Source organism: Podarcis tiliguerta, assembly GCF_965153285.1.
Source record: "Podarcis tiliguerta genome assembly, chromosome: 1".
NCBI classification, from domain to species: Eukaryota; Metazoa; Chordata; class Lepidosauria; order Squamata; family Lacertidae; genus Podarcis; species Podarcis tiliguerta.
The window spans coordinates 41,502,790-41,518,078 of record NC_139534.1 but is presented as its reverse complement, the minus strand read 5'-3'; the positions used below and the strand labels follow the sequence as shown (position 1 = coordinate 41,518,078).

Sequence of the window (15,289 nt, the reverse complement as noted above, 5' to 3'; positions counted from 1 at the left end):
AGGAGGGTCAGGAGAACCCCAGAATAGCATGCAGAGGGAGGAGGGAGGAGACTATTTGGCCTAGCAAACAGAAATGCTTTCACTAATGGAACAATCATATAAGCATGATGTTAGATTCCACCCTTTATCATTCAGAGTAGAAGGAATTGGATATGGCTGAAACAGTGAAATTGGAAATGTTTAAGAGATGGAAATCAATAAGCTGAAATATTTGGAGGGAAACGTCCTCCCTTTGTTCACATTATGTATGCAATGTACAGTCTTGATCCCAATACATACAAAACATTTGCTTTGTTGTGATTCCCTCCCTCCTTGACTCTGCATGTTTCTGTACATCACCACTTGGAGACTGCAGTGTTAAGAAGCATATATAAATTATTGAAATAAAAGAAATAAATGCCAAAACTATTAATAATACAAATTACATTCAAAGCCAGCACTGTATTTTCATTCAGTATTTCTGACAGGGAGATTTACAGACAGGGAAGCACTGATTTGATCCTGAAAAGTATTGTGTTCTGCCCAAGTTAGTAAAGCTTATCTGCCTACAACTATTTTTATCTTCCATACACATCCATTAATTTTTCCATTTATTGTAACTTGTTAATCAGACAAAATGCTTTTATTATCTTAATTCATTCACACAATTTCTCTTGTAATATTTCCTTTTTAATTATGGTTTTTGAGATGACTGCAGCTAGCAGCACCTTGGATTCTGGTTTAGAAGAGCCACTAGAATATGGTAGAGAACCTGTGGCCCTCCAGACATTGCTGGACTCACATCATCCCCAATCAGCATGGCTAATGGTCAGAGAGGATAGGGGGTTTGGGAGTCCAGCAACATCTGGAGAGCCCTGCAGTAGACCACAGACAAGCTGGATCAGGTACTTGATATTGGACCCAAAACCAGCAGCCCAAAGCCCCAATGACTATAGCCCTTGAGCTAGACTCCACTCTAAGGATCAGCCTCTTCAAGAGCCTCTCCACCAGGCCTGCTCTTGACTTCAAGTAATAAACCTGATGAAGCAATGGAGAGGTTGAAGGCCAGAGAGCTGCTCATTGAAGGCTATCTGTTTTCCCGCAAGGGGAGTGGAGCCTAGGAGGGATAATCAGGCCTAGAGAGTCTATAAGGGCTCAGTGAACATCAACTACTCAACACAACAAGTAAACTCTCTGGGACCTGTCCAGGGTTCTGAAGGGCCTATCCATTACCACTCTCATCTCCTAATTCTAGTTCTAAGCCTTTGAGTGGATATACAGTTCCTGCCTGCCAGTCACCTTCTGTTACTAACTGCCCCAGACCTGCTTCTTACAAGCTCCTCCACTGACTCATCATCATCAGGACAGTTTCCAACAAGCATTAGGGTTGTTCTTGTCAGTGTTGCTCACCTATGGGTCATAGCTTTAATTTAGATGTATTTTATTTATTTTATTATACCATTAAAAGTCTAAACTAAATGCATTGGATTAGCAAATAATATTAAAATTACAGTGACAATTCTAAGCTTCTTTATCTGAGAGTCGGCCTCTACTTCTGAGTAGATAAGGTATTGGATTGCATTGTTGAGGCTGCAGTCCTGTTCTTAGTTTCTTAGGAATAAGTCCTATTGTACTCAATTAGATTTTTGATCATAAGATTGCCTTGGTTTTTTGGTTCTCTGTCTACATTTACATTTTTTAACATAATGGATGGCACAATGCCTTTGTTCCATTACTGCACAGATTATCACTTGCAAAACGTAACCCCCCCCCCCTGGATGTAGCCTGCACCCACCTCCAGAAGCCTGGAAGGAACCCAGCCTTTGATCTAGGGGATGCAGGGGTAGGAGAGGTGGAAATATTCCCTTGCACAAGAGTAAATCATTGTGCTATTAGAACAAGAGGCTTAGAGCTACTTTTGATACCAAGTCTTTGCCTTTAAAGTCTACCTACACTCAGGTAGCACAATGGGTCAATGTGTTTGGCTGTTAACCAGAAGGTTGGTGGGTCAAGCCCACCCAGGGATGGCTGTGGGCAAGATTTCTACATTGCAGGGGGTTGGACTAGATGACCCTCGGAGTCCCTTCCAACTCTGCTGATTCTAAGAAATAAGCCCTGGGATTTACTCCTAGGTAAGTACATACAGGATTCAAGCAAGTGTGTGAAAATGTAGCCAATTATTCCAGTTGGAAGCTAAGCATCAGTTTGAGTAAAGTGAGCTATGCAATTGGTATCGTAGAAAATGGCAGTGCAATTAAAAATAACAACTATATCCAGATGGATCAAGAAAACAAGCTCATCATGCTGTCAGTCAATCTGACACAGTATTAAAGTATATCATCCAACATTAAATATCAGATAAGGATAAGTACTTATGAATAAAGATTTGATCTTTTTCAGCAGATGTGTTGAGGTACGATTCCAATACTTGGCTGTTACGTTTGAGATTGACTTCACAACACAGATCGGGGAGAAATTCATTTGGTTCATATTTTAAAGTGCACTTTCCAAAACAACATGTGAAAGAAAACACTGTCCTTCTTCAAATTTTGCATTGTAGTTCTCCAACCAAAGAATGCATACAAAAATACATACATTACCAAAAGGTGTATGCAAAAATGTGTATATTAGTGAAAACAATGCACAAAATTCATTTTATTATGGGGAAATCGCAAAAAATGTACATACCAGGCACAACTGCATACGGAAATGAAACACTGAAAGAAATGCTAATGAAAAATGCCCACAAATTTTCATATGGATTTCCTGCTTTGATTGCAAATGTATGTGGAAATGGGGAGAACCAAAATTAATGTGAACAACCAAAATTGACAGATTTCTCCCTTTCTACTCCACAGTACTTCTTCTGAGTAAATATGAATTGGCTCACACATATATCATTTATATAATTACCTCCACACATTCCAGCGCTCCTCTTCCAGCTGAGTCAGCAAATGGTCAATGTATCTATTTGAGTCCATATATTCCTGTGATAAAAGAAATTGTTCAGCAAATTAATTTGTGTTAACTGATGCAGGTTTCAATCATACAAAAACTGTAGTTCATCAGATGTGTATTTTCTCCTTCAGTGTTGTTGTTGTCACTATTAATTAGTTCACTTCCCATAAGGCATCCCAAAGCAATTTACAATATATTAAAAACAATACACACAGAGAGACAGAGACAGAGAGTTTAAAACAACAGTAGCACATAGATAAAATCAATTCAGGTAGTGTTCATAGCGGCTTTGAGGAAATGGCATGGGAAAATGGAGATCCCACCATGGATATCCCAAGTCACAAATAATATGGCCATGAAAAGCATATTAATTTAATTCATGTAAATGTTCAATAGCTGTTGCAAAGGGAATAATAGATTTGTAAGAGTTTGAGAGTGCCCACATCTTATCATCTTCTACCAATCTGAAACACTTTGTGCCACTTTTTAGATAAATGGGCTGGATCCAGACTTTGCTGCTGACAGCAAATGGGAGTGAGGAACCTTTCCTTTGTATCTCCCAGTGCCACCAACCACACTGATCTGGAAACAGCCTTTCTATCTATAGAAGGCAAAGTCTGGATCTCACCCAATGTAAACAAGCAAAAAAGGGAACCAGAAGTTAATCACTACAATGTACTTAATCACTGTCCTATATCATTATATATATTTTTACTGCTTTAAAATGGGTAAAATGAATTTATAAACTTGTTAAAGGAGGTTCGTGGTTGTGTGAGTAATAACAATTTTATTATTTGTATCCTGCCCATCTGACTGGATTGCCCCCGCCACTCTGGGCAGCTAGCTACTTATACTCAGCATGGAAGAGTACATTAAACTGTACACATTCTTTTTTTTTAAGTAGCATATTCAACAACGTTTACATAAAATCTCTTTTCCATTGCCTCATATTTGTATGTTTGAAATGTTCTTTGCAAGTACTGCTTTTTTTTCACGAAAGCCAACATTTTACAAGCCATGAATCAATTGATTATATAGTAAAAGAAATACAACAACATAACTCTTCCCCCCGTAACAGTTAAACTTCTAAAAAACATATCATGATTTCAATATTAAATGCAATCAAAAGGAGCTAGTAATCAATGCTGCTTTTCATTACACACAATGCTTACATTGCTGTGTATCTTTTCTCAAGAAAGGTTTTAATAATATGCAAAGTGTATAATGCAACAGTATGTGTCATTAGAACTTCTCTGATGTTTTCTGTACTCACCCAAATACAAGAGATGCACCCCTTTGAGGAAAATATCTTTCTCCACACATGGGTTGTTTGGCAGGCTTTATTATTGATTGAGAAGGCATGTGACTGTGGAATTGTGTATTGTGTAATGACAGGTCTTTGTTCAGCCATTTCTCCTCATAATTGAAAAGTGCAAGGTGGAAGTGTCATGAATAATGCATCAGTGCCACATCTCTTTTCAACATGAAGATATATGTTACAAGAGAACCACTATCATATTTCATGTACAGTGGGTGCCTTTTATTTTCCCAGCAATTTCAGGAATTCCCCAGTAACATCTCAGTAGATGCCTTAATTGAAAGACACCACCATAAAGCATATGCAAGAAAACAACTTAAGCAATCACTGTGCTTTTCTTTTTTAAAAGACCAAACTCCATGTTAATAATCAGTTGCATTGCAAATTAGCCTGTGGCAGCTCAGAGCTTTGATTTTGACTTCTGCTTTGGATAACGCTATGCCATACACTGGGCCATGTTCCATGCCAGCAAGCATTGTATAATTAGAACTATTTCTGCCATATAAAAAATAACAAATGGTGAAGCATGCTTAAATCAGAGTTGGATCCAGATTTGCCATTCCGTCAATAGAATACAGTGGAGACCCCCACTACAGAAAATGAGGGGGGTATTATTTACATGGCTTCCTGATTTCCCCTGCAACTGCTTCCACACAAGCATCCCTTCCCATGCTGGCAGCCCCAGCTTGTGGCATCCACCAGGAAAAGCCACCCAGTACAGAGTGTCACTTAACCTGTTCATTATGCCTCCTCTTCCATGGTCTCTTGAAACAGACGGATGCCAACAACATTTTAGTTTTGCAGTTCTGTTGGTAAATTTATTAGAAACCAAAGCAGACGTCATATTCTAATACTAAGTCAGTGAAAAATTGGCAAATGCCTTTAAAGTTTACATGCACCATACAGAAAGATCTGAAAATCAAATACATAGTATGAATTCTTTAAAAAAATAAACAACCCCATAGCAGTTGCTTTAACAAAGCATTTTGCATAGATTTCTTAATTGTTCAAAATTACTTAAGCATCAGTGCACATTTAAAATTAAATCTCAGCTGACGTGACTAAGACTGATCTATCATATTCTGAAGCCAATTGTTTTCATATTCTACTGTTGCAAATGTTGGCTGGGTGTCCTTTTCTAACATCGTTCTCAAGCACACAAGTGTATACAGCATGAAGTCAGAAAGCTACTTTACAGCTTAGCTCTCCAGCCTTTATTCATGCTGAATACATTTTTACACAAGTCTCAATGGTGGACTTGGCTAGCAAGGCATCTCTGGCTGTAGAACAAGGATTGCATTCCTGACAAGACCAGGGTTGCTGTGAAATGGTGCTCCTTGGGTTTTATTAGAAACAAGAAAAGCAGTCTGTTCTGGATAGGATTATTTTTATTTATTTTATTTATTAAATTAGTATACCACCCTTCACAGACCCCAGAGTGGTTCACAAGCAACCCAAGAATACAGTATCAAAACACCAAATACATGATGAAAACAAGAACATTAAACAAATCAATAACCTATCCACCTCAAATACAAAGTGTGTACTCTGGGAATACCTCCTAGATTCAACTTTGCCACACTGGCACCTATTTCCTGCTAAGGCCAGGGGCAGCCTGAGCACAGTTACCAGTACCTATTCCCTAGTAATATCACCATTAAGCTATTGTAATGTGGTTTATGCAGGGCTGCCTTTGAAGACAATTCAGAGATCCCAGCTGGTGCAAGATACAACCACAAGGGTGTTGAGTGGTACTCTTGGGTGAGACTATATAACACCAGTCTAAAGTTCTGCACTGGCTGCCTGATTGCAGAGGCAGATTTATGGCAGCACGATAGGTTCCACTGCACAAAGTACTGAGCCTAGGGTTGAATACAAAATTGTGGGGGTGGACTGCAAAACTTTAAAGGGAAAGCCACAGTGCCTTCCTCTAAAAAGACCCGGGTGTTATGACTGGACTAAAACGTAGCTACATATAAGGAAGGAAGGACAGATTCTCATTGAGACTGACTAAGGAGTTAAAATAATCAAGTTCTGAGCAGTCAGCATTTAACAAGGGCATGTAGAAACTATGCCATCGCTGAATCATTGTTTACAAGAATACAGGTCAAACAAAATAAGCTGAATATAAGTGATGGTTGTAAGTAACTGACCTCTGCAGCATATGGTGCTTGCATGTGAATCATGTATGTGATGGATCAAATGAGACAGGAGGTGTTAACAAGGCATGAGAAGTATTTATGTGAAGTGCTGGAAAAAAATGTAGCAGAGTTTCATGCAGGCATTCAGATAGTGTGATACCAACAGAGGATACTTTATACCAGTGTTTCTGAAAGCTCTCTTGATCCCAGCAATCTGACCCAACCTTTATGGGTCAAGTTTGGGGAAGTTAATGAATGTTCTGCTCTCAGATCAAGGAGGAATGCAGACCAGAATAGTTTGCTCTGTTCCATAGAAGGGGAAGGAGGATGCCTTTCTTTGACGCCTTCCTATGGTATATTATGTCACAATAAATATGTTTTTTAGATGCCACAAGACTCTTTGCTGCCTTCTTCCTAATACCTTTTTGCAATGTAAGCTACTTATTATAAAATCTATGCTAAGAAAATTTCAATAATAATTAGTTGGCAATGCAAATATATCTACCTCGTATTATGCCAGTATATTTTGAGACAAGTTCCATTGCGCCTGAAAATAGTCCTTTGCTTACAATGTAAACTAAACATAATACACATTTATGTGTGTCTTGTGCACCTGAGTGGTCCCTGAAGGATACTCCAAGGGTAGGGCATGCTTCACAAAAATCTGACCTTTATAAAACCAAATCAAGAATATCCAACTGTTGGAACAACAACAAAACTCCAAGTTGGGAGGCACGACAGAACTTGCCTATGGAACGAATAACTGTACCCATCAATTTACAGTCATCCCCATCTCAATCTTCTAATCAAACCTACTCCATGATTTGTACCAACTGGGAACTATCACTATCATTCTCAAGTATCAGGTTCTGATTGGACACAGACTGGAAATTTCAGGAGCCACAGTGTGGTAAACATGTGCATCTTCTCAAGTAGCAGCGGCCACCCATCTGGTCAGCCAACAATGATGCATTACTAAATCCCACCACCAGCAAAGCTCCTGAATCTGCTGGCAGATAAACAAAAACACAAAAATGTGTCAATTTAGAACTACCTCCTGCCCCCGAAAAATCCTCCCCAAGCCCCAGTATTAACAAATGGCACTTGCAATTGGCAAATGGTGAGTCAATGATGCTTTGAGTTTAAGCGCTTCAACCACCACTAAAAGGAACAAGGATTCTTGACTACCTTGCTTCACTTCACCATTACCATCATGAAACGGATATGAGCATTTCCGCTCTGTATATAAGGATCCTAAGAATAACATGAGAGTTATGTGAAGCCAAAAAAAAAATCAAAAAAAAAATCCCCTATTACAGACAGATCCTATTAAACCTTCAGGAAGGGGATGGCAATCAATTCAGCTTATCCATTTTAGAACTAATAAAACAGACATAAAATTTAGGTGGAATTTCATCTATAAGTACCATCCATTGACAAGGCTAATGTGAGGGAGGGAAAGCCATCAAAATTCCTCACTCAAAGGTCTCCAGTTCAGTTGCCTAGACTCTCTTTATAAAAACATTGCTGACTTAGAAAATCATTCCCCAGAGCTATATACAGTAGCTCCTGTATGTTGTGACCTGTCATAAAGACACAGACATGAAAGATTAGCGATGAGAGGCCAACAGGAGTGCAAGGGCTGGGGCTTCCTTGTCTGCAGACATGCCAACACATTCTTTACCCCTTTAGTAAGACAGCTGAGAGGCATCTTGCTTTCATTGTTTCCTGCCGTCACTTTGTCTTTCTGTTCCACGTCTGACAGCGCACCCAGCTCTAGCCACAAACATTTTCTGCTGAAGGAACAGGACTTGTTAAGGCAGGTTTTAAAGCAACATCTGTTCTGCAGTAGCCGGCAATGCTTGTCTAGTCAATGCACATTTATTTTCTAAGAACCACTGCTATACAATTAGTCTTATAGTTAGTGGGTGCACATTTATGCATGCATGTGTTTAGATGCGCACACACACACCTAATGCAGACACAATTCAGTATTAGTAAAGCTCAGATGAGACTGTATACTGCTTACGTTACCATTGAAGCTATTTTATGTACTCTCTTTTCAGTTGAACTTGCACCAGTTTTATTCTCAGTCTGGGATAATAGAGAGTGTGTGAACTTCATACCCAGATTTGTAATATCTGGTATGAAATGTCATTCATTTTTGTTTTGTATATGCCTTATAAGGTATACAGTGACATCACAAACATGTATGGTGACACTTTACAAAGATAGATAGGAAGACAGTTTACTGAATAGAAATTTAGTCAAGAGCATAATACACTCAACTTTAAATAGGCATAACAATGCTTTCGCCTCCTCTTGGGAAGTGCCCTGACCCTCAAACATGACTCCTCACATGACCGAGAGGAAGATAATAATAAAGAATTACACTTAGGGAGGGGGTCAATACCTCTCCCTTGAACCTCTGACCAGATGACATAGTTTCCCACCTTCTGCAGACTCAGAGAACAAGTCCCCAATAACAACCCCATACAATCCACAACATAAAAGTCAGTACTTGAAGATTCAGACAAGGGCCCTTTAGTTCAGCACAGTCACCTCAAGGAGGAAGGAGCCATGACAATTCACATAGACTTCAGAAGATCTCAGCTCTTTGCTAAGGCAACATATTCTAAAGCTCAGCTAGCAAGGCCCCTGGGAGCTGACCAGAGCCCTGCCCTGCCTAGAGACACCTGCCTGGACTTGTATGGATCTGTTTCTTGCTTCTCCTTCCTGTGAGTCCCCAAGCCCCATAACAGGATAGGAAGCAAAGAGAATTCCCAAAAGCCTCACAAAAATATGATCCTCTGATTTTGTTCAAGAACTCAAGGTAAGTGAACTGTAATAAAATCCTGTATTATGTTTGTAATACAGATATTCTCTGTGAGAAAGAACAAATGGAATGAGAGCTTGAGACCAAAAAAGATGAAAGGAAGTAGGGAGGAAAGTCTGAATACAAAGTTTGAAGCCAAGACCATTATCCATTGCTCTGCCTGAATTTCTACCAGATGTGAATCTAACTCATTTTCATCATTTAGCACCTGTATTTTAAGGGAGTGATGGCCTTGCCCACAGATGTCTTCAAAAAGTAAGACTGAAAACTTGCCCCCATTGGGAAATGAGTTCCCATGACAGCAGGGAATCAGGAGTCTTCCAGGCGAGAACTGAAGATGAAAGTTGAATCAATAGTTCAAAAAGTTCATATTTTACATCTTTTCAATTTAACTTTTTTTTTTTAAGTAATGCATTTTAACATGGAAAATTCTCACTATTAAATATCTATACAGCAAGCTTTTGTGTGAATTATATTTAAGCTGTTGTCAGGTGACAGAGTCAGGAGCAGATCAGCAATAAAACACTCAGTTAACTCTTTATTCAAATAAACCAAAACAGCGCAAGCCTAGTGATCGCAGGAACTCTTCCCAGGAGAAAGTGCGAGGACCGACGGTCTCCACCTTCCTACCACTATAAGACTGCTCCCCCAGGTCCTTCCCAAGCAACCAGAGGTTTCTTCATCTTGCTTCTCTTTGCTCTGCACTCTTCATCCCTCTCCATGTTCTGGGAGACTAGTGGGGAGGGGACCTGGTAACAGCAGAATGGGGAGACTCTTTAGCAGCCTGGCTCTTTAGCAGCCTGCCCCCACTCCTATCCAGCCTCCACTTCAGCCTCTGATTTTGGACTGCCCTTTGCCACAGCCACTTCCTGCTCACTAAACCCTGTTACCTCTTCAGCTTCCAACACCTCCTCCACCCAGTCTGCTCCTTCTTCTCCCTCTAATCACTCATCATTGTCCCACCATCCAACTCCCCTCGGGGGTTCCCCACTTGGTGCCTCCCACCACTGTTCTGCATCCAGCCAGTCCATGACAGCTGTAACAGGAGTCTTGAATTTTACTATAGGTGCATGTGCACATCCATAAGCACCCCCACATGCATATATATCTGCACACATATTTCCTGCCTTGAAGTATTTTAATGGTCCATATAAAATCTCAATAAAATTTATGGGATTTGAAGAAAACAACAACACATTGTATGTAGGCAGAGCATATATCATTCATTTTCTTTGGGGAAATTATTATTTTTGGGAAGTGGGTATGCAACTTATTTGTTTGAGACTCTGTTCTTGCACTAATGAAGAACAACATTCAGTAAGGATATCAACCCCATTTTTAAAATAAAGTTATATTTTCAGCATGAACTGATGAATAAAAGCCCAGCCTAAGCATGTTTATGGAATTCTCCCCCCAAAAAGCTAGGCATTTCCCAAATGCTGTATAGTGAAAGTAGATAGCATCATGTGCCTTTGCTTAGAGAGGAAATTTGGCACAGATTTAGCAAAATGAAGTGGTCATTTTGAAAGGAAACCTACAATCAGAAAGTTCAGCACCATCCCAGCAATAGGCAATAAGTCTAATAAAAGAACTTGTGGAATACGTGTCTGTATGTCAAAATTGTCTCCAAACCCCAATAAACACCAATAAGCCCTAGTGAGATATTTTGTTCCTCAGAATCTATTTTGAATGAAAATGTGTACTTGAAAAAAAGCAAATTTAGTAAAAGTTGTTATGCTTGGATGATTCCAAAAGCCTTAATCCAGCAATTCATGTTCTCAGTAGCTACCACCATAAGCTTAACTTAGTGCTGTGAGACATTTATTGCTATTACATGTGAATCAGGAGCTACACCACAAATAGATGGGTATTTTTACACCAAATGTACTGAAAAGTAGAGGGACAGTCTATCATTCACCCACCTTTGATAGTGCACATGGTATTTCAGGGCAAGCTACAAGATGCTCAAAAGGTAAGTAATTCTCATGTGATCTTGAGTTGCTGCACAGGTAAGGAACCAAATCCCCATTTTTATAGCTGTTGTGAAACCAACAACTGTGCACTTGCTGTGCACATTTCTAATGGCTGTGTGTTCATTTGTCAGTCCTTTCCATTATCAGTACAGTAGCAACAGCATGGGATGCTAAACTCATCTCTGTGTCCTCGACATTTCATTTCCTTGTGTTTTCTGATTTAAAAGTGTTACATACCACATGGAAATCTCATTGAGCTGCCAGGATTATACTTGTGGAGGAGGCAATTAAAAAAAAAATGAAATGAACTATTTAATCCTTTCTTTTTAAAAGCATTTGCATTAGTATCAGCTTAACAGTAGTTAAATAAAAGGATTCTGAAAAACCAACAATAATTCTCAAACAGGAAATACTTTCAAAGGGTACCATTTAACATTTTGAGGTGGGGGGTGCACAGTAACCATATCCCTATGACAACACCAGAGAGGATTTGTATCTAACTGCAAGGATCTAATTTATTTCTCATATAATAATATCCAGTGGCCATTGTGAACATTTCATTATCATGGAAATTAAAGACAACACAAAGAAATTAATGTTTTAAGAGAAACCTAGCATGGTCCATTAAACTCTGCCTTTTATTGTCTGTATAACTGTAATAAGATACGTTTTCTCCCTTTCTGTAATATATACACATACATTTCTGAATAATGGGAGTAACACTTTCCATAAATTACATACAAAAGCTTTGAGGGCAAGCCACTAGCTCAGCACAACAGTCTTCATATTTCCATATAAATGTACACTGTGTACTTTTTTCTTTTCTAGATTGTCACACGCCCCATAAAGCAATACAATTTATCCCAGTAGATGTTAACTCTTGCTAATTTGTAACGATCACAAATCATGGCTAAGTTGAACAAAGCGAGGATTTTTGCCATTATTACCAGCAAGGGCCAACAGGAGTTGGCCTTCAGAAAGAGATGGCAGTTGACTATAAGCCAGGATATGTAGTTAGACTACTATCTTCTGTGGTTTGGGTTAGAAAGAACAGGGAGAAGTCCCAATGCCCAGATCAGGCTAAAGGCTTTATATGTGTGGCAGCAGAACTCCACATCCATGTCCCTACTTGGATAGGAAATCTCCTGAACAAAATTGATGCGCCCATGATGATGACATTCTCCAACCTGATCTAGCAACCTGGGGCTACACTTCCACACCCACACTTTTTCAAGAGGAGAAATGTAAGGCCATATTTAGGTCTCCCTTACTTTATTTTCTCTTCCCTGCCAAGCAGGTGATTGGTATGATTAAGCTTATTTTTACAGGGAGGCTAGGCATGCAGCCTTTGCTGCTGTGCAAGCACTGAATTAGATCGGTGCCTACACTGTCAGGTTAATTTTCCTGAATATTTGACACTGGATCTTTGGCTTTTGAAATGTCTTTCCTTCTATGGTTTGAACAGAGGCACGTTCTTTGTGACACAATACTTTTATCTCATTAAACCAGAACTTTTATGGTCTCTGTGCAGTGGCTCTGACCACAAAGCGCCACTGTTTAGCTCGTTAACCAAGGAATGTACAGTGGAATGCACAAAATTGGTGTGCTCACTCTTGTCATGCCAAACAGCAGTAGCCTGTCTACTCCCATGTTATCCGCAGGGGAGAAATATTTCATTCCAATACTGTTCCTACATTGTAATTTCAGTGGAGATTTATCTAGCCCCATTCATTTTTGTTTGTCCCCATTCCGAAAAGTACATACAGTAGGAGCTATCCCACAACACCTTTCAGAAAAGCGTATGAAGATTCTAACTACAATTTCTATCCAAGAAGATGGAAGTAGTTTTCCCCCTTTCCCTCTGGGCACTTGGGATAAAGCTGCTGTTAATGGTGAGGAAGAGGAGAAGCAGGACCAGGGAACTCTGGGATTCAGCAATGTCTCAGCAGATGCTCAAACATCCAGTCCTGCCAGAGGATACCTACCACATGCCTAGAAAAAGGATTTGGGACCTATTTTAGCCAGGAGGCACATGTTGGCGCTGGATGGAACCACAAGCATAAGTGGCAGAAAAATTATTGTAGATTTTACCTTTGCACTGAAGGCTACTTTCTATACACACATACCTCTTTCCTGTATCCAGGCAATCAAAAAGCATTACCAGAATTCAAGGACACATTCCAGTCAGGCAGCATGTGAAGCAAGGCCAGTGAAGGATGCAACCTGGGGGGAGAGGGTGTGGATAAGGAGTGTGTGTGCCTGGAGAGAGCCAAATAGAGAGGATTGGAGGGTTGCATTTTGCTACAGGGCTGAAGTTCCCTGCCCCTGGACTAACACATAGTGCAATTGACAAATAATACTTATTTCTGTTAAAGAAGAGGAAATAGACCAGCTATGCAGATCACAAGTTAAAAGCCTTTCAGTTTTACAGTGCAGACAATAGGTGCCAAGTCTAATAGCCATTTCTGCTTCTAATTGCCAACCTTTGAAGACAGTTTAGAAATTGTAGCTGGTGCAGAATTAAATGACCAGATTGCTGATCAGGGCAAGACAGTCTGAACATATAACAACAATCCTGGCATGACTTCATGGGCTGACAATTAGTTTCTGGGTCCAATTAAAGTGCTGCTTTTGACCTATAAAGCCTTATGCTGCTCAGGACCCCAATATCTCAAGGACTGTGCCACCCAACATCAACCAATTCAAATCCAGCATTCATCATCTGAGGCCCTTATCTGTGTTCCCCCTTGGAAGGAGATGTAGAGGGCAGCAACATGAGAACCGGCCTTAGTGCCTTCCCAATTGCAGAAGGACCTCCCCAGGGATGCACATTGAGCACCATAAGTATCTGTTTTAGGTACCTAAATTTTCTGCTTATCTCTTTAGTGGGGTGGGTTGTGTCTGATCTGTTTTTTTATGCTTATCACCAGTGAGCATTTTAGGTTGTTTTTACTTGTTTTTCTTTACTTTTCTGGAAGCTACTTTGAGTCATTTTTATGAAAAATTGTGAATTATGATTACTACTACTCAGAAAATAGGAAAGACTTGCCAAGCTTTTGTAAACACATCATCTTCTAAATGATTTTCTAAAATCAACTATGATATCAATTTGTAGTAACTTAATTAAGATATCAGAACACTGAAAACAGCTTTATCTGATGGCATTTTGGCTTGTTCTGCTTAAGGACAGAGACCTTCATCAGTGTTTATTTGAAGATTATAATAAGTGATGTAGATGACTCATTCTCATCATCATGTTAGAATCAATCCAAACACTGGATGTCTGGGCATGCAGAATATGCAAGCATCTGTTAAGCCACAAAGAAAGTTTGGAAGATGGAAAGAAAGAAAAAGAGGCCTTGATCTATCCTTTGATTGCACAGGACAAGCTTTTCATTAACTTGATAAATGCTTTCTCACAGACTCTTTCTATGACACCGCACAGCCTCTTCTTATTTTGCAAAACCATTCCTAAATAGTAATAATTTCTAGAGTGCTTCCTGTGCTGATCTCATTCCTCTGGCTATGAAAACTTTAGTTCTCTGAACTAGTCTTGCAACTTCATGCTGCCTCCTCAATGACGTTATTGCCCATGAAGGAACAGTGTGTGGATAGTGATGGCTGATACTCTCACTTAAGTGCTACAATATCAACACTGAACAGAGAGGAACAAATCAATTCAACAGAGACCCCTGTAGGGCTGAGACTGGAGTGTAAAGTTTCAAGAGAACAACAGGTTCAAATTGCACATTATGCTTAATGTGTAGCAAAGTTTCTTATGTTTCTTTAATGAATTACAGTGGAGAGGATTCTTAAAGAAATCACCACATGTAGAAAGGAAGGTTTATCACTTCCATCCCCAGATGCGACCTCCTGAATATTGCCCCCTCCCCCAGTTTGGTGGGAGTTTCTACTGGTGCTATTTTCTTATTCTAAACCTTGTAGCTGCAGTTGGAGGAGGAAGGGGCTCCATGCACTGTGATTCTAATTAGCAATTGCTCCCCGTGCTTGTCATAAATTAATTAAAGAAAAACAAGAGACAGAGCTGCATGCTATATATTAAGCTAACATGCAGTTTGGCACT

General features: G+C 39.6%; 1 protein-coding gene across 8 annotated transcripts in view; it reads right to left on the bottom strand.

Moving 5' to 3' along the window:
- NCKAP5 (NCK associated protein 5) overlaps window positions 1-15,289 on the bottom strand; it is a 588,547-nt gene that overhangs the window by 355,082 nt on the left and 218,176 nt on the right. For 6 of the 8 annotated variants that reach the window (XM_083404704.1, XM_083404711.1, XM_083404705.1 and 3 more), the window contains one exon: window positions 2,893-2,966. In XM_083404704.1, coding sequence (XP_083260830.1) covers window positions 2,893-2,966 — 74 coding nt within the window. Of the gene's footprint in view, window positions 1-2,892; window positions 2,967-8,430; window positions 8,484-13,331; window positions 13,398-15,289 lie in introns of those variants that run through there. The other 2 variants (XM_083404709.1, XM_083404708.1) reach the window with 2 other exon arrangements.